This window comes from Caenorhabditis elegans, chromosome V (genome assembly GCF_000002985.6).
Source record: "Caenorhabditis elegans chromosome V".
NCBI classification, from domain to species: Eukaryota; Metazoa; Nematoda; class Chromadorea; order Rhabditida; family Rhabditidae; genus Caenorhabditis; species Caenorhabditis elegans.
In genome coordinates, this window is record NC_003283.11 from 19916237 (window position 1) to 19934390 (window position 18154).

The 18154-nt window shown below is 34.6% G+C and overlaps 4 protein-coding genes and 2 pseudogenes across 8 annotated transcripts; 3 read left to right on the forward strand and 3 right to left on the reverse strand.

Annotated features, from left to right (window-relative positions):
• The first annotated feature begins 318 nt into the window (after positions 1–318).
• On the forward strand, positions 319–3765 carry Y60A3A.19 (Protein YIPF). 3 transcript variants are annotated; one of them, NM_075454.8, is made up of 5 exons: positions 321–447; positions 517–667; positions 1715–1805; positions 3229–3392; positions 3520–3763. In NM_075454.8, exons 1-5 carry the CDS (start codon positions 333–335, stop codon positions 3683–3685), a joined length of 687 nt encoding a protein of 228 aa, NP_507855.2. In that variant the 5' UTR covers positions 321–332; the 3' UTR covers positions 3686–3763. The 3 variants fall into 3 exon arrangements, with proteins under 3 accessions (NP_001370244.1, NP_507855.2, NP_001123056.1); NM_001129584.2 differs by having other exon boundaries at positions 1715–1886; positions 3520–3760; NM_001383502.2 differs by having other exon boundaries at positions 319–447; positions 1715–3392; positions 3520–3765.
• Positions 3766–5393: 1628 nt separating this feature from the next.
• Y60A3A.16 (non-specific serine/threonine protein kinase) lies at positions 5394–6364 on the reverse strand. Its single transcript, NM_001383503.3, has 3 exons — positions 6162–6364; positions 5937–6054; positions 5394–5891 (listed from the first exon to the last, which is right to left on the reverse strand). Exons 1-3 carry the CDS (start codon positions 6356–6358, stop codon positions 5778–5780), a joined length of 429 nt encoding a protein of 142 aa, NP_001370082.1. The 5' UTR covers positions 6359–6364; the 3' UTR covers positions 5394–5777.
• A 330-nt stretch (positions 6365–6694) lies between these two features.
• On the forward strand, positions 6695–7813 carry Y60A3A.17 (annotated as a pseudogene). Its single transcript has one exon. A coding segment is annotated over exon 1 (1119 nt).
• Positions 7814–7987: 174 nt separating this feature from the next.
• Positions 7988–8797, forward strand: skr-4 (Skp1-related protein). The gene is made up of 3 exons (NM_075456.7): positions 7988–8079; positions 8137–8382; positions 8455–8797. Exons 1-3 carry the CDS (start codon positions 8017–8019, stop codon positions 8623–8625), a joined length of 480 nt encoding a protein of 159 aa, NP_507857.1. The 5' UTR covers positions 7988–8016; the 3' UTR covers positions 8626–8797.
• A 374-nt stretch (positions 8798–9171) lies between these two features.
• Positions 9172–9884, reverse strand: nhr-240 (annotated as a pseudogene). The gene is made up of 4 exons: positions 9787–9884; positions 9642–9731; positions 9421–9592; positions 9172–9371 (listed from the first exon to the last, which is right to left on the reverse strand). Coding segments are annotated over exons 1-4 (560 nt in total).
• Positions 9885–10401: 517 nt separating this feature from the next.
• On the reverse strand, positions 10402–18087 carry algn-7 (UDP-N-acetylglucosamine--dolichyl-phosphate N-acetylglucosaminephosphotransferase). Its single transcript, NM_001392705.1, has 6 exons — positions 17955–18087; positions 16374–16650; positions 14708–14860; positions 14412–14593; positions 12483–12814; positions 10402–11816 (listed from the first exon to the last, which is right to left on the reverse strand). The coding sequence occupies exons 1-6, from the start codon at positions 18081–18083 to the stop codon at positions 11645–11647; spliced, it is 1245 nt and encodes a 414-aa protein (NP_001379258.1). The 5' UTR covers positions 18084–18087; the 3' UTR covers positions 10402–11644.
• Between the last annotated feature and the right edge of the window lie 67 nt (positions 18088–18154).

Consider the following 18154-nt stretch of genomic DNA (forward strand, 5'->3'; position numbering starts at 1 on the left):
ATTTTTTGTAAAGTTTTTTGAAAATCGTGAAAAAAACAACCAAAGCTTGCAAAAATTGAGTAAAAATTAAAAAATCACAAAAAAACATTAAAATCGCGGCGAGACCCATCGATAACGAGTACTGCGCCTTTAAGAACTACCGTAATTTTTCAATGAATTTTTGGATTTTATTCAGTTTTTCCGGGTTTTAAAACGTTTTTAACGTAAAAACCTGTTTAAAATGGATTTTTTGCATGAAATTTGTCGAAAATTTGAATTTTCTTCATATTTTTCTCGAAAAAATCGCTGAAAACCACCTAAAACCCCCGTTTTTTTTTCAGAATTTGGTGAAAATGGACTACCCGGGCACTGGAGTCAAGCAACCGGAGGTCTCTATCGACTTAAATGGCTTTTACTCGTCGAATTTCGAGCAATTTGAGCACCCGGACCAGTCATCTAACGCGCCAAGTACGAAAAATCTGAATTTTTAGGCCAAAAAACTAGAAATTTCCGTAAAAAATCGATTTTTTTTTGCAGATTCCGGCTCAATTTCAAGCCCGACTGGACAAATTTCAGCTCAGGCTTATCGTCGTACTAATGCTGGAGCCGCTGGAAAATTTATGGAGAATAGTGGATTTGGGTGGCTTCTGGAGGTCAATGAGGAGGACAGTGACCAGATTCCACTGCTGTAAGCGCCAAAAATGATGGAAAATTGGCTACAATCGAAGAAATTCGAAAGAAAACGGAGAAGAAGTCGAAAAATTTGAAGAAAAATGGGCAAAACCCCCTTTTTTCGACAAAATTCCCGAAAAATTGCAAAAATCCTAACTTTTTTTGGTTTTCCGTTAATTTTTCAAGTTTAAAACCTAAAAATTCAACTTTCCCGCGGAAATCTACCCCCAAGCCCCATTTTTCAGCGTTTTAGTGCAATTTTGCGTCAAATCTGGTGTTTTGGGTTACTGTAGCGTGGTGTTTGCGGACTTGACACCTGATTTGACGGAATTTTGCACTAAAACGCTGAAAATTGGGGCTAGGGGGTGAAATTGCATGGGGAATTCCAATTTTTTAGTTTTAAACCGCAAATTTCGACCTAAAACTAGGAAAATTCGAGATTTTTCTGAAAATTTGAAAAAAACTAGACTTCAACTCTGAATTTTTCAATTTTCGAGTCGATTTTCAGATTCTCCGTGCCAAAAAACCCCTAAGCCTCATTTTTCAGAGATTTAGTGCAATTTCGCGTCAATTCTGGTGTCTTGGGTTACTGTAGCGTGGTGTTTGCGGACTTGACACCTGATTTGACGGGAAATTGCACTAATGAGCTGAAATTTGAGGTCAGGGGGTGAAATTGAATGGGAAATTCAAATTTTCTAGTTTAAAACCGTAAATTTTGATCTAAAACTGGGAAAATTCGATATTTTTCAAAAAATTTCGAAAAAAGTTCAAAAACTGAGTTTAAACTTCAAATTAATCGAAATTTAAGTCGATTTTCGGTTTTCCCAGCCAAAATTACTCCTACACCCCTATTTTCAGCGATTTAGTGCATTTTTGCGTCAAATCTGGTGTGTTGGGTTACTGTAGCACGGTGTTTGCGGACTTGGCACCTGATTTGACGGAATTTTGCACTAAACTTCTGAAAAATTGGTTTTCGGGGTGAAATTGCATGGGGAATTCGAATTTTTTTTTTTTTTTATTTTTCCAAAAAAAAAAAAATTTTTCAAATTTTTTCCATTTTCAGCGAAGAACTGGACATTGACCTAACCGATATTTACTACAAAATCCGTTGTGTGCTCCTTCCGCTGCCATATTTCCGAATGAAGCTCAATATTGTACGAGAATCGCCCGATTTCTGGGGCCCACTGGCTGTGGTGCTGGCTTTTGCGATTTTATCGCTTTATGGACAATTTGGGGTGCGGGGGAATTCATAGAAAAGCTGGGGAAAATTACACGAAAAATGAGATTTTCAGCAGAAAAATTGTGGGAAAAAACGGAGGAAATTGAGGGTTTTCTCAAAAAATTTGAAAAATTTCATTTTTTTTTTCAAATTTTTCACTAAAAATTCGAATTCTCCATGCAAAATTACCCCTTAGTGTAATTTTACGTCAATTCTGGTGTTTTGGGTTACTGTAGCGCGGTTGTTGCGGACCCGGCACCTGATTTCACGGGATTTTGCACTAAACGCCTGAAAACTGGAGATTAGGGGTAATTTTGCTTGGGAAAGTCAATTTTTTTGGTTTCAGAGTGAAATTTTGGTTCTAAATAGGTAAAAATTTACGTTTCTTCCTAAAAATTTGAAATTTTTTGAGTCAAAAAGTTCAAAAACTCGGCTCAAAACTCAACATTTTTGCCAAAAATAATATCATTTTCCGATTCCCCATGGCAAATAATCCCTAACCCCATGTCTTAAGCAATTTAGTGCAAAATTCCGTCAAATCAGGTGCCGGGTCCGCAAACACCACGCTACAGTAACCCAGAACACCGGATTTGACGGAAAATTGCACTGAATCTCTTAAAATGGGGCTTAGGGGTTTTTTGGCACGGAGAATCTGAAAATCGACTCGAAAATTGAAAAATTCAGAGTTGAAGTCTAGTTTTTTTCAAATTTTCAGAAAAATCTCGAATTTTCACCGTTTTATATTAAAATGTTCAGTTTAAAACTAGAAAATTCGAATTCCCCATGCAATTTTACCGCTAAACTCATGTTTTCAAGGTTTTTGTGCAAAATTCCGTAAAATCAGGTGCCAAGTCCGCAAACACCAGGCCACAGTAACCCAAAACACCAGATTTGACGCAAAATTGCACTAAATGGCTGAAAATTGGGGTTTAGGGGTTATTTTGCACGAGGAATTCGAAAATCGCTTTGATTTTTCAAAATTTTGATTTTTGGACCAAGTTTTTTAGCTTAAAATTTGAATATTCCGCAAATTTTCAAGTTTTAGGTCAAAAATTTGAAAATCCTCAGAATTTGAATTGATTTTCAGATTCCCCATGCAAAATTACCCCGAAATCCCCGATTTTCAGCGATTTAGTGCAAAATTCCGTCAAATCAGGTGCCAAGTCCGCAAACACCAGGCTACAGTAACCCAAAACACCAGATTTGACGCGAAATTGCACTAAATCGCCGAAAATCGGGGGTTTCGGGGTAATTTTGCACGGGGAATCTGAATTTTAACTTGAAATTTCAAAATTTTAAGGTTTGGGTCAAGTTTTTGAGCTTTTAAAAAAAAAAAAAAAAATTTTTTAACTTTTCAGGTAGTCTCGTGGATCATCACAATTTGGTTCTGCGGTGGTTTTATGGTATATTTCATTGCTCGAGCTCTCGGCGGTGACGTTGGTTATTCACAAGTACTCGGAATTGTTGGATATTGCCTGATTCCGCTAGTTGTCACAAGTCTTATCACTCCGTTGTTTAGCAGGTAGGGGGAAAACTAGGAGCAATTTCATCAATTTTTTAGAAAATTCTAAAAATTTCAGCGTAAAATTTGGAATTTAAAAAAAAAAAATTTTTTTCAAATTTTCCAAAAAAAAAATTTTTTTTTCCAGTTTCCGCCTCCTCTCCAACGGTCTCGGAATGTTCGGAACCATCTGGTCAGTGTACAGTGCTGGAACTCTTCTCTGTGTCGATGAGCTTCAAGCCAAGAAGCCACTTGTCGTTTATCCCGTTTTCCTGTTGTATATCTATTTTTATTCACTTTATTCGGGTGTTTAGTATCGATTTTTCGATTTTTCCCCCATTTTTAATGTGATAATGACGTTTTTAACTATGAATAAATTTATTTTATCGAAAATCCGGTGAAAAACTTGCAAAAACTGAAGAAAATCAGATTAGCAGCGCCAAAAAAACCTTGTAGAAGAGAAAATTAGCAAAAAAATCCGAGCGGATTGTGCAGAAACTGGGAAGAATTCGAAAATTTCAAAGAAAATCATTAAAAAACCGAGAATTTTCAACGCAAACATTTTCAGGGTTTTAGTGCAATTTCGCGTCAATTCTGGTGTCTTGGGTTACTGTAACGTGGTGTTTGCGGACTTGGCACCTGATTTTACGGAATTTTGCACAAAAACCTTGAAAACATGAGTTTAGCGGTAAAATTGCATGGGGAATTCGAATTTTCTAGTTTTAAACTGAAAATTTTTATATAAAACGGTGAAAATTCGAGATTTTTCTGAAAATTTGAAGAAAACTAGACTTCAACTCTGAATTTTTCAATTTTCGAGTCGATTTTCAGATTCTTCGTGCCAAAAAACCCCGAAGCCCCATTTTTCAGAGATTTAGTGCAATTTCGCGTCAATTCTGGTGTCTTGGGTTACTGTAGCGTGGTGTTTGCGGACCCGGTACCTGATTTGACGAAATTTTGCACTAATTTGCTGAAAAACATTATTTTAGAAGTAATTTTGCGTGGAGAATTCGATTTTTCTTGTTTGAAACCAAAAATCTCGATCTAAACCGTCAAAAATTGATATTTTTCAGAACATTTTGAAAAACTGGACCTAAACTTCAAATTTTTCGAATTTCAAGTTGATTTTTGTATTATCCGTGCCAAATTACCTCTACCCCATCATTTTCAACCATTTAGTGCCATTTTGCGTCAATATCTGGTGCCTTGGGTTACTGTAGCGTGGTGTTTGCGGACCCGGCACCTGATTTGACGGAAAATTGCACTAAATCGCTGAAAATGGTAATTTGACACGGGGAATCTGAAAATGATATTATTTTTGGCAAACTCTGAGTTTCGAGCCGAGTTTTTGGACATTTTTACTCAAAGTTTCAAATTTTTGAGAGAAAACGCAAATTTTCTTATTCTTAAAACCAACATTTCGATCGAAAACCAAAAAAATTGACTTTTCCGAGCAAAATTACTCCTATCCCCTATTTTTAGAGTGTTAGTGCATTTTTCCGTCAAATCAGGTGCCAGGGTCCGCAAACACCACGCTACAGTAACCCAAAACACCAGATTTGACGACATTTTGCACTAACAGTCTGAAAACTGGGGGTTAGGGGTAATTTTGCACGGGGAAACCAAATTTAACAGTTTTACAAATAAATTTTCAATTAAAAAGCGACAAAATTCGAAATTTTTCAAAATTTTACAAGTTCAAGCTCAGAATATTAGCCCAAACTTTTGAATTTCTCAAAAATTATTTGAAATTCAGATTTCCCGTGTGAAATAACCACTAACCCTCGATTTTCAGATTTTTAGTCCAATTTTCCGTCAAATCAGGTGCCAGGGTCCGCAAACACCGCGCTACAGTAACCCAAAACACCAGATTTGACGCAAAATTGCACTAAAAAATTTTAATTTTGTGTCAAATTCGAGTTAACTTTCAGATTCCCCGAAATTTTGCACAATAAAATGAGCAATTTTGCGTTAGTTAGTCCAAACTGTTCAGGAATATTTTAAAAAAAATACAAGACGAGATAAATAAATAAAACTTAATTGTAAAACCTAAAAAAGTACTCAAAAACAATGAAAAAACCTGGCAATGGAAAAATTGGATGGAAGAATCACAATGGAATATATAAAGCACTTGAAATATAAATTAAAAGAGGAAGTATCAAAAACAGAGAGAAATTCAGCAGAAAGCATAGGAAAAATGGGAAATATCTTATGCTTCTTAGCAATACCAAAAAGTTTGTTACGGTAGTGAGGAAGCAGTAAAATAATTGCGAGAGGATCTAGAACGAGCACTTTAAGTATTAGTGACTCCTTATTTTTTCTGGTTTTTTGAGCTTCAAGAGCAAAGGTATCTCTGCATTGGTAAATGATTTATTTTTTCAAGGGACGTATGAAAAAAACCAGTAATTAAATGTCAAGCTCTTCTGATATTTTTGTGATGATATTCTTAAAGTCGCTCGAGCTTCCCGAAATGCGTTGAAAATGCACACCATTCAAATATAAGCGTGGTAGTGTGCAGACCTGAAAAACTGGAACTTTCTAATGAAAAATAAATGTTATTTTGACCTCGATTTCCCACTTTACTGACGCATCAGTGAGAGGATCCACATGGCTACAGCGGAGCAAGAATCGTTTTTGTTGTTCATAATCAATGCCATAGCTTCCAAGTACTTTTTGAATTTCTCTGAAACGTATTTTTACAAATTAAGAACGCGTGTTGGTAACATTTCAAAAAAATTATCCGTAGACAGGCATGTGAATAGGCAAGATGCGCGAAAACCTACCCCTTACTTCAAAATCTCATCCGGTTCCAGCATTGAAGTTTTCTTCAGGTTCCAAGTGAACCTCACTGCTCTCGGCATATCTTCCTGATCAGTCGTCTCCAGCGCAAACCCAAACCGCTGACGAATAGCAGCCAAAGTTTCAGACGCTTGCTGCCATTGGAATGCTCCAACATTTTCATCACACTCTTCAATAGGTTCCATCATTTTTTACTGAAATTGTACATATTTTTAAAATTAATAAAAAATCGCAAATTTATTACCCGGAAAAAAAAGAGTGAAAAGAGGGTCAATCAATTTTCTCTAAACAGAGATTAGCAACGCCAGAACAAATAAAATTGAAGTTCATTTCCAAGATAGCACACAAAAAATATGAACATTATTGATAAGTAGAAATGGCGAAATTTATTTTTCGTGGCACTACTTCATAGCAAAAACTAAATTAAAAGCACCTTTGCAAGAAAATGAATTCTTGATGACGTTGTGAAAGAAACACGATCATCAGATCAAACTAAACAAACTTTACTCAAAAAATAGTTTCTCATGCGTGGACACCGTCTGCTCTGTGATCACACGATTTGATGACAAAAACATAATATACAATATTTTGAATAACTCTCTTTCGTTCTTTAAGCTTTGGAAAATGCAAATTAACTGGATTCACCATTATGCTTCTAAAATAAGTGGCTCGTGCTCTTTTGTCATCAATTTATTAGGTATCTATATTGCTCATGACGACAGAAAAACTCATCTGGGTAATTATAGAATTTTATTAATTTTTCTCAATTTACAATATTTTATCTTCCCTGATCGACTTGTTGGTGCAAATGGTAAGGAGTTCGGCTTTGCAGTCCTATAAATTTGTTATTTCAGTCTTCTTTGGACCATAAATATGCATTTTCATATTTTATTACGGATGGAATTTTCGAAAAGGTAGTCTTTAGTATGCGACATTTTGCTGACTCATTGTGATTATTTTTTAAATGTTGGTTTTCTTGAAAAATAGTTACACAAAAAATCCAAAGTAAAATAACTCTAGTGGATGTTTTAAAAAAGTTCAAAATCTGAATATTATAAGAGCAGTGTACATAACATGTGCGCTGAAAATTTCTACAATTTTTTGACCCTCTGCAAATTTTTAAAAATTGATTTTAGCCTAACTTTAGACACTGTACAGCTACTTTTTTTTTCAGAAATCAAATTTCGGAACAATTGCATTATGCCTGAGAGGAAGCTTCATATTTTCTACATATCCGATTTTACATGCACATTTTTGTATCGTTATATGGTTCTTTTTAGGTACCTCTCACCAGAAAAACGTTGTATTTACATTTTTATTCTCAGAAGCTCCTTCCTTTCTTTCTATTTCATTCCTTATGGTATAATATGTTCAGTTTCGTATTGCTTAGCTATCATAGGTTTTACATTTACGGTTGGAAATTTAATTTTTTGATACAATAATTTCTATGTATTTTTCAGATGTCTTATTTCTGGATGGTGGCAGATACTGAGCGGTTAACATATATGCACGAAATTTTTTTTAACACTTCCTCACTTCTCTCTATCTCTCCTCCCTTCTTTCAATTCCTCAACCTCTCATTCTCAAGTTGTGTACACTGTTCCTATCAACACAAATTTCAACATTTAAGCGTAGCAATGTAAGGTTTTTAGTTTAAAAAGCAACGGAGGCATTAAGCATTCAGCTCACTTTTCAGTTCTTATCAATTTGAAAATGAAAAAAATATTTTCGTCTCTTTTCTGCTGAAAGTAACTTTCGAATTTTTTTGTCTTCTTGAGTTGACTCTTCGACTCTTGACTGTATTTCAAATTTTCCAGATTACACAAAGAAATCGAACATTTTAAAAATGTCAGACGCCGACAGCCAGAAACAAATCAAGCTCATCTCGTCTGATGATAAAACTTTCACGGTATTTTTTTAAAAACTATAATTTCCGTTAACTAAATTATAAAATGTAATTTTATAGGTCTCACGAAAAGTGATCAGCCAATCCAAGACCATATCTGGATTCACTTCTGAAGACACGATTCCACTTCCAAAAGTGACTTCTGCGATCCTTGAGAAGATTATCACCTGGTGCGAGCATCACGCCGACGATGAGCCAAAGAAAGTCGAAAAGATAGAAAAAGGAAATAAAAAGACGGTAGAAATTAGTGAATGGGACGCCGAGTTCATGAAAGTCGACCAGGGGACTTTGTTCGAAATCATCTTGGTAAATATTTAAGCTTTAGAACTTTTAATCTCTCTTCCAGAATGAAAAATAAAACCAATTTCCTTTGTCCAGGCAGCCAACTACCTCGACATCCGTGGGCTTTTGGAAGTGACCACCCAGAATGTGGCTAACATGATGAAGGGTAAAACTCCAAGCCAAGTCCGAACCCTGTTCAAAATTGACAACTTCTCCGAGGAGGAACTGGAGGCCATGAAGAAGGGGAACGCTTGGTGCGAGGATTAAGCTCCCGGTTAAACATAATTAACTTAAAATTTATCTGATTCGGTTTACATACCTCTTTTATGTCACTTAAAACAAATCAAAAATTATTTTAAACAAAACAACTTTGTTTGTCAAGTACGCTTTGCATTGCATCCAACAGAAAATAAAATTTGAATAAATGTATAACGCCTGTATTTTGTGGTTTGTAGTTTGTGCATGAATTCTCAATTTGCAACAAAAGTATCTTTGGCGGTCAAATTTGCAGCCAACTACGTTTTTGACTTGAAAAAAAAGTGAAAAAAATTAGGTTTTGGTTGAAAATTGGAAGTTAACTCTTTGCTCTTTTTGGAATTATTTTAACTGATCGAGAAGAAAATTGTTTGAAAAAATTGGTTGTATGGGTGAATCTGGAGAAAAATTAGGAAAGAAATTTGGGTTTAAACATTTGTTTTGAAATGAAGCAGTTGTAAATTTTATGAAAATCTCTAAGACAAGGCCAAAACCTAAGCCTAGTGAGCAAAATGGGGCAATATGTTCATATAACAGCATCAGAGAAATAGTCACAATTTAAAGAAAACTAATCACAATCTCACAAGTTTTGAGATCTAGGAGAGATTCAAGCTGTCTAGTAGAATAGGACTTAAGCTCGCCGAGAAGAAAGATAAGTCTGCCGGATTTCGACTTTGAAGACTCCGAGTGCAACTGATTGAGAAGGCCGATACAGATATCAAGTTGACGATCAAATTTGAGGTCTGCACCATTATTGGCTGAAAATCGGAATTGAAGAAAACTAAGAAGCTTCACTGTTAAACTGACTTTCCGTGAAAATCATGATTCCCTTCAAAAGGAAATAATCCTGCGCCGAAACTTTGAGGACATTGAATTTTTCAGCCAGTTGCGCAAATTTTTCATCGATGAAGATTTTTTCGGCGTTTTCAAACAATGCGAGGCACAAAAGATGTGGCCACTTGGTCAAGATGATCTGACTCTGGAAATATTATTTAAATGGGGTCTGTTTTTTTCTACACTTGGAAAACCTTTTCAACATCAGAGAGCACTGCAAAGAGCGAAAACTGTTGCACCCACTGGAGAGCGGTTTTCAGATGAGCTAGCACGGAGCTTGTGTCCTGAAAGTGAATTTGTGGAGTCTCAGGTTGATAGTTTGTCTCTTGATCAACTAACAATTTCTTGTTCAACATGTCCGTGTTGGAAACTAATACCATCAGAGTGAGCAGGTAGAAGAGCTTTAGAATACTCTTGAAATGTGGGCAACTCGACATACTCTACAGTGTAGCTATCAAACTTTTGAATTTCTCAAAAAATTATTTGAAAATCAGATTTCCCTTGTGAAATAACCACTAACCCTCGATTTTCAGCAAATTAGTGCAAAATTCCGTCAAATCAGGTGCCGGGTCCGCAAACACCGCGCTACAGTAACCCAAAACACCAGATTTGACGCAAAATTGCACTAAAACTCTGAACAATGTGGGATAGGAGTAATTTGACACGGGGAATTCGAAAATCAAGTCTTTTTTTTTCAAAATTTCAAAGTTTAGGCCAAGTTTTTTACCTCGAAAGATGAAAATTTTAATTTTGTGTCAAATTCGAGTTAACTTTCAGATTCCCCGTGACATTTTCAGAGATTTAGTGCAAAATTGCGTCAAATCTAGTGTTTTGTGTTACTGTAGCGAGGTGTTTGCGGACCCTGGCACCTGATTTGACGGAACATTGCACTAAAATTATGAAAATCAGAGGTCAACTGTTCAGGAATATTTTTTAAAAAAATACAAGACGAGATAAATAAATAAAACTTAATTGTAGAACCCAAAAAAGTACCCAAAAACAATGAAAAAACCTGGCAATGGAAAAATTGGATGGAAGAATCACAATGGAATATATAAAGCACTTGAAATATAAATTAAAAGAGGAAGTATCAAAAACAGAGAGAAATTCAGCAGAAAGCATAGGAAAAATGGGAAATATTCAAATTTACATTTATGTATGTCGAAAAATCGAAATTTGAAAAATCTTTCATTTGGCAATAGTCACAAAATTTTTTGGCCATCCGAAGTGCCCTAACTCGGAGCCAATTTTATCAGACATTTTTCAGATCTCGCTTCTTTTCAGGTTTCAATTAAGGTTTGTGTGCAGATTTTGCTAAATTTAGTTAGTACACAATGTAAGAAAACAAAAAAAAGTTTGGAAAAAAATCCGTTCAAAAAAAATGTTTTTTGTCCGTCGTCAAAAAATCTTCAAAAAAAAATTTTTTGTCAAAAATTCTTGATCTTTTTTACAAAAATGATGTAATCATGTACAAACTATTTTTACACATCCAAAAGTTAAACTCAAATGTTTTGTTTGTGTAAAAATAGTTTTCACATGGTTACATCATTTTTGTATAAAAAATCAAGAATTTTGGACGGATTTTTTGACGACCGACAAAAAAAAATTTTTTTGGACGGATTTTTTTCCAAACTTTTTTTGTTTTCTTGCATTGTGTATTAAAATTAGGTAAAATCCGCACACAAACCTCAATTGAAACCTAAGAAAAGAAGCGAGATCTGAAAAATGTCTGATAAAATTGGCTCCGAGTTAGGGGGCACTTTGGATGGCCAAAAAATTTTGTGACTATTGCCAAATGAAAGATCATGGTTGATAATATGGATTCCCAAAGTTTCATAAAAATTGATACGCAGCGAACAAAGTTATGATTTTTGACCCGGAATTTATTTGGAGACCTAATATATATATATATATATATATATATATATATATAGTTATTATGGTCACTAGAAATAGTGTCAAATTTTGGGAAATTTCAGCAAAAAAGTAGTTAAAAATCGAAAAACTAGAAGTTTTGGAAAAAAATTGAAAAAAAACGAAAAATTAAAAATTTCGATTTTCAAAAAAAAAAAAAAATTTTTTCGAATTTTTCAAATTTCGATTTTTCGACATACATAAATGTAAATTTGAATATATTTCCCACTTTTCCTATGCTTTCTGCTGAATTTCTTTCTATATACATAGTAACTAGAATAGTCTATTCAACAACATCATAAAACAACGAAGCAAGATAGAATCTAATAAAGAATGCGAGTAATGAGCACAGAATTTGAATGCTCATTAGCACATCATTGAGGGTCTTCTCGTGAAGGGGTCCGGCGAATTTCAGCACCAAATTGATGATTGTCAGATTGTTGATTTGGAGATAGCTGGAAAAAAGGAAATCTCGTAAGATATTTAATTTTCAGTAACGTTCTCATTACAATATTCATTTAAAACGTTATACATTTTCTAGTTTTCCAATTTTTTTTTTTGAAAAATCGCAGTTTTTGGGTTAAAAAATGATTTTTTCAGTGAGAATTTGACTTTTTCAGTGAAAATTTGATTTTTTAAGGGAAAATTTGAATTTTTGAGGAAAAATCTGGAATTTTTCAGAGAAAATTTGAATTTTTGCGAAATTTCGAATTTTTCAGTAAATTTTTTGAAGATTTCGAATTTTTGAAGGCGAATATTGATTTTTTTGGAAAATTTCGAATTTTTTGTGAAATTTTTTTTAAAAATTCGAATTTTTCAGTGAAAATTTGATTTTTTCAGTAATAATTTGAATTTTTAAGTGAAAATTTGAATTTTTCAGAGGAAATTAAAATTTTTCAGTAAAAATTAGAAAATTTCAGTGAAAATTGAATTTTTCATTGAAAATTTGAATTTTTGAGTGAAAATTCGAATTTTTCGGTAAAAATTAGAAAATTTCAGTGAAAATTTGAATTTTTTTCGAATTTTCCGAATTTTTCAACTTTTTCATTGAAAAACCGGCAATTTCTTTCCGAATCCCGTATTTTTGCCACTTTTTCTTCAGAAAATTCCGCATCACATACATTTCCCCATCCTTCTCCACTTCTTTTACATGAAGCATTCCAATAGACTTGCAGACTGCAATAAAAAGTGCTCCAAGTCGTTTCAAATCGGTTTTCTTGAATTCAGCGATGCTCATACTGACTGTATCAGTTTTCGGGTCATATTTCGGTAGTCGATGACGTGGACACGGTACCAAATGGAAAAGTTGAGGAATTGAATAGAGGAAATTGATAATTTGTGGAACGAAGAAGAGCATCAGAGTCTTGCTGAAGTGTCCCAAAATCGATACAACTGCAAGTGTCATGCCGGACCAGTAGCAGAATGTATCACCGACAAATACACGAGATGGGTACTGTAAAAATGATTGAATTTCGGAGAAAATTGTGTTCGAGAATTCGATTTCTACGTAAAATTTCATTCCATGAAAGCTTTTTTTTGGAGTGAACAAAAAAGAGTATCAGATATACATAGATTCCTGCATACCTAATTAAAGCCTTTATAACCTTGTTACTATATACCTACATACCTACATACCTATATACATATAAACCTATATAACCTATATAACTATATACCTAGATACCTACATATATATATATACGTATAAATCTATACAACCTCGTTAGACATATAGGACTATATAAATACATACCTACATACCTATATACGTATGAACCTATATCACCTATTATATATCCTATATAACTATATACCTACATGCCTACATGCCTATATACACATATAAACCTATATAACCTATATAGACCTATACAACTATATATACCTACCAAGGGTGTTCGTTTTTCCACTTGTTGAAAATCGAAAAATCGAAAAATTTCTCGATTCTTCGCAAAAATTTTCGGTTATTATTCGAAAATTGTCTTAATATTTTGGCCATTATTCTTCTTTTTAGAAGAAATTTTTATGTTTATTCCTATCAAAATAGGCAAAATTAGATAAAAATCATTTTTATGGTATCGCAATAATCGAAAAAATCGAAAAAAAATCGAAAAAAATCGAAAAATGCCACCATTGGTACCTACATACCAAAATACGTATGAGCCTGTGTAGACCTATATAACTATATACCTACATATCTATACACCTATATGGACCTACATAGCCCTATATACCTACACACCTACATACGTATATACCTGTATACGTATAAACCTATATAATTTACTATATATAAAGCGCTTATTCTGTGTGTCCATAGTTTGTAGTCTATGTAGTCTTTGTAGTCTGTGAAGTTTTGGCTTCTGTGGGGATAGTGAGTTGGGGTTAGTGTAGGGATATAGTCGGAGTACTGTAGTGGTACAATAGTGGTACGGTAGGAATACTGTAGGGTTACGGTAGTTTCAGAAAAATTAGTTTTCAGCCGCAGAAGTCGGGGGCTGAAAATTAATTTTTTATGAAACTACCGTAACCCTACAGTATTCCTACCGTACCACTATTGTACCACTACAGTACCCCGACTATATCCCTACACTAACCCCAACTCACTATCCCTCCAGAAGCCAAAACTTCACAGACTACAAAGACTACATAGACTACAAACTATGGACACACAGAATAAGCGCTTTATATATAGTAAATGATATATATATATAACTATATACCTACATACTTACATACCTATATACATTTAAACCTATATTACTATATACCTACATACCTATATACGTATAAGCCTTTATAACATATATAGACCTATATTACTATATATATACCTACATACCTACATACCTATATAGCCTATATAGCCTATATAGATCTATATATACCTAATTGTGTAGTTTCTTTCTTCCGTAAATACGTTATTCATGTATTACCACTAAATGCATTTCAGTACATATCTCAACATATCTGAATTAGATTTGATGAGTTTTTGTGTTCAAAATGAAACTATTCGAGCTTAATCATATTTTTGCAATTACTTCCATTACCTTATTAAAATAAAATAGTATCGCTGTACACGCAGTAAATGGTAGCAAAAAGTAGAGCGAGATGGTATGATGCCAGAATCCAGTACTATTTTCAGCAGAGAAACGGAAAATCTGCACGAAATTGAATAGGCAGACGGACGCTGAGATTACCAGTGATTGTCCGCTTTCCAAACCATTGATTCCTGGGGGAAAAAAATTTAAAAATTAAAAATGATGGGTTTTATCGATTTTTTTTTGAGTTTTTAACTCAAAAACTCAATTTTTCTCGTTAAAATTTCCCAATTTTCTAAACAAACCTGCGAGAATATTAATAGCATTGGTGCAGAATACAATAACCATTCCCATGAAGATATAGTAAATGAATGAGATATTAATGGTAACTGGAAGTAGGACAATCGGCTGCACGAGGTGACGGACAATTGTCGGTACGATTACTGTAGTTGAGTTGCCTGGAAAATTGAGGAATATGTGTGTTTTTTTTTTGCGAAAAACGTGTCAAATTCTGAGATCTCTCGAAAAATTATATAATTTGAAAAAGTGGAAAAAAACCTTTTTTTTTCTCGAAAAAATCGAAATTTTCCGAACAATTTGTAATTTCAGATTTTAAAAATTACAGATTTTTTTGTTTTAGTATTTTTTTTCAAAGTTTTCGAAATCACCATAACAAGTGTTTTTTCTTTAAAAAAAATTGATGGGTGTCAGGAAAATCTACTTTCAGCGATCTTACTTTTAGTAGCTGAAGAAAATTTACGTTTTTTGCAACAGTCCTGATACCTATATACACGTATAAACCTATATAACCTATATAGACTAATATAACTATATAGATCCTTAACCAGATATGTATAAGCCTATATAACCTATCTACACCTATATAGTATATAACTACATACCTCTATATATCACCTATATTGAATTATAGACCTAACACTATATACTCCGACATATAGTCTATATAGACCTATTTAGACCTATACACCTATACCTACACACCTATATACGTATAAACCTATATACCCAAGTAGTACATATTAACAGTGTAAAAATGACGGATTGCGACAACGAGTTCGCGGGAGTTGGCATCAATGTGGAAGGTAGACACATAAGAAGATTGGAATTTGCGGATGACGTAGTCCTGATATGCTCCACACCGGGAGAAGTTCAAGAACGACTGGAAATTTTGGACCGAATAAGTTCTAATTACGGACTCAATATCAATCAGTCAAAGACTGTTCTTCTGAAGAACAAGTTTTGCCGGAGTCAAGACGTCCTTTTCAACGGATCCTGTAATGCTGGATCCACGCTGAGACTCAAAAGAACTGTCACCGGTCTCATCGACGCTGCAGAAATTCGAGGCTGGAACTTCAACTTGGATCGTTACCTCCTTGCAAAACAATCAAGATTTGCAGGACACATTCTACGGAGAGATCCAAACCGATGGACAAAAATCTGCACGGGGAATGGGACCCCCGAGCCACAACAAAAACTGGAAACGTGCCGTTGGAGGACAGAAGAAAAGATGGGCAAAGGACATCGACGAAGAATACGCAAAATTCCACCATAATTCCGCCATGTCGGGACAAGTCGTCGTTGGGAGAAGAAGACTCTAGGAATGCTCACACCGAAGGTCCCATGGCTGTCCATCGCACGCACCGACCGTGAAAAATGGAAAGAGTTTGTCCGCAGTTGCTTCGCAACTTGAACCCAACGGACATCAAAGTATCAAAGTAAGTAAGTATATAGGCCTATATAACTATATGCCTAGATACCTACATACCTATTTACATATACATATAGCTATATACATATAGCGAAAAGACATATACGTATAAACCTATATACCCAAGTAGTACATATTAACAGTGTAAAAATTTCGGCGTTTTTACGATTTTCTCAACTTTTGAAATAATTTCATTCGTTTTTCACAAAATTAATTGAAAATTTTTCAATTTTCCAAATTACCCGACACATAATAAACCATGAGCAATGGCAGCGAGCTCAACGTCGGAAAAAGTAATTTATGTCTCCACTTCAAATCAAGCATATCATCTGCGAAACCCAATAAAATCGCCGTTGAAATCGATATTAATCCGGAAAGCAGAGCCAGCAGCTTCTCGTAAGGGAATTCCGATTGTCCTTTCCATTCCAGAAATGGAAATGGTATGAACATGAACATTACGATTAGGTAGACAGCTGCACATATTACACCCATTGGTTCAGGTACTGGAGCATTTGATACCTGAAACAGGATTTTTAGGTATTTAGGTATTAGCAGGTAGGTAGGTAGGTAGGTAGGTATTTCAGTTTTCCGGATTTTTCAGTGAAAATTGGTAATTTTCCCAAAAATTCTATTGATTTTCTAAAAATGTAGAATTATTAAACCAAAAAAATTTCTGATTTTCAAACTACAAACTACAATTTTTCGAATTTTTCAATTTTTTGCCAAATTCTGAAGATTTTTGAGATTTTCATAATTTAAAAAAAAAAAATTTATCTTAAAACTACAAACTACAAGTTTTTTGGCGCTGCTAAACTACAAACTACAAGTTTTGGGCGCTGCTTAGACTACAAACTACACGTTTTGGGCGCTGCTTAGACTACAAACTACAAGTTTTGGGCGCTGCTTAGACTACAAACTACACGTTTTGGGCGCTGCTAAACTACAAACTACAAGTTTTGGGCGCTGCTTAGACTACAAACTACAAGTTTTGGGCGCTGCTTAGACTACAAACTACACGTTTTGGGCGCTGCTAAACTACAAACTACAAGTTTTGGGCGCTGCTTAGACTACAAACTACAAGTTTTGGGCGCTGCTTAGACTACAAACTACAAGTTTTTTGGCGCTGCTAAACTACAAACTACAAGTTTTGGGCGCTGCTTAGACTACAAACTACACGTTTTGGGCGCTGCTTAGACTACAAACTACAAGTTTTGGGCGCTGCTTAGACTACAAACTACACGTTTTGGGCGCTGCTAAACTACAAACTACAAGTTTTGGGCGCTGCTTAGACTACAAACTACAAGTTTTGGGCGCTGCTTAGACTACAAACTACACGTTTTGGGCGCTGCTAAACTACAAACTACAAGTTTTGGGCGCTGCTTAGACTACAAACTACAAGTTTTGGGCGCTGCTTAGACTACAAACTACACGTTTTGGGCGCTGCTTAGACTACAAACTACAAGTTTTGGGCGCTGCTTAGACTACAAACTACACGTTTTGGGCGCTGCTAAACTACAAACTACAAGTTTTGGGCGCTGCTTAGACTACAAACTACAAGTTTTGGGCGCTGCTTAGACTACAAACTACAAGTTTTGGGCGCTGCTTAGACTACAAACTACAAGTTTTGGGCGCTGCTTAGACTACAAACTACACGTTTTGGGCGCTGCTAGACTACAAACTACAAGATTTTGGTCAAAATTCGTCGTTTTTGCCGGAAAAAACGGTTTTTTTCGAGTTTTTACAAGTTTTTAACTGAAAAATCTATATTTTGGATGAAAATTTAAAAAATTTTCAATTTTTCACCTAAATTTTAGTGTTCTTACCTTACACTGATCGTTTCCGTACATTTTTCTCGCGATAAAAATCGGGATATATGTCAGAATTAATTGATAACATATTACCGCTCCGACGGCACTCAGCCCACCATTAATCGCCAAAAATATCAGCGACATTTCTGGAAAAATCGATAATTTTCGGGGTTTTTAATCGAAAATTTGAGAAATTTTAAGGTTTTTTGGGTTAC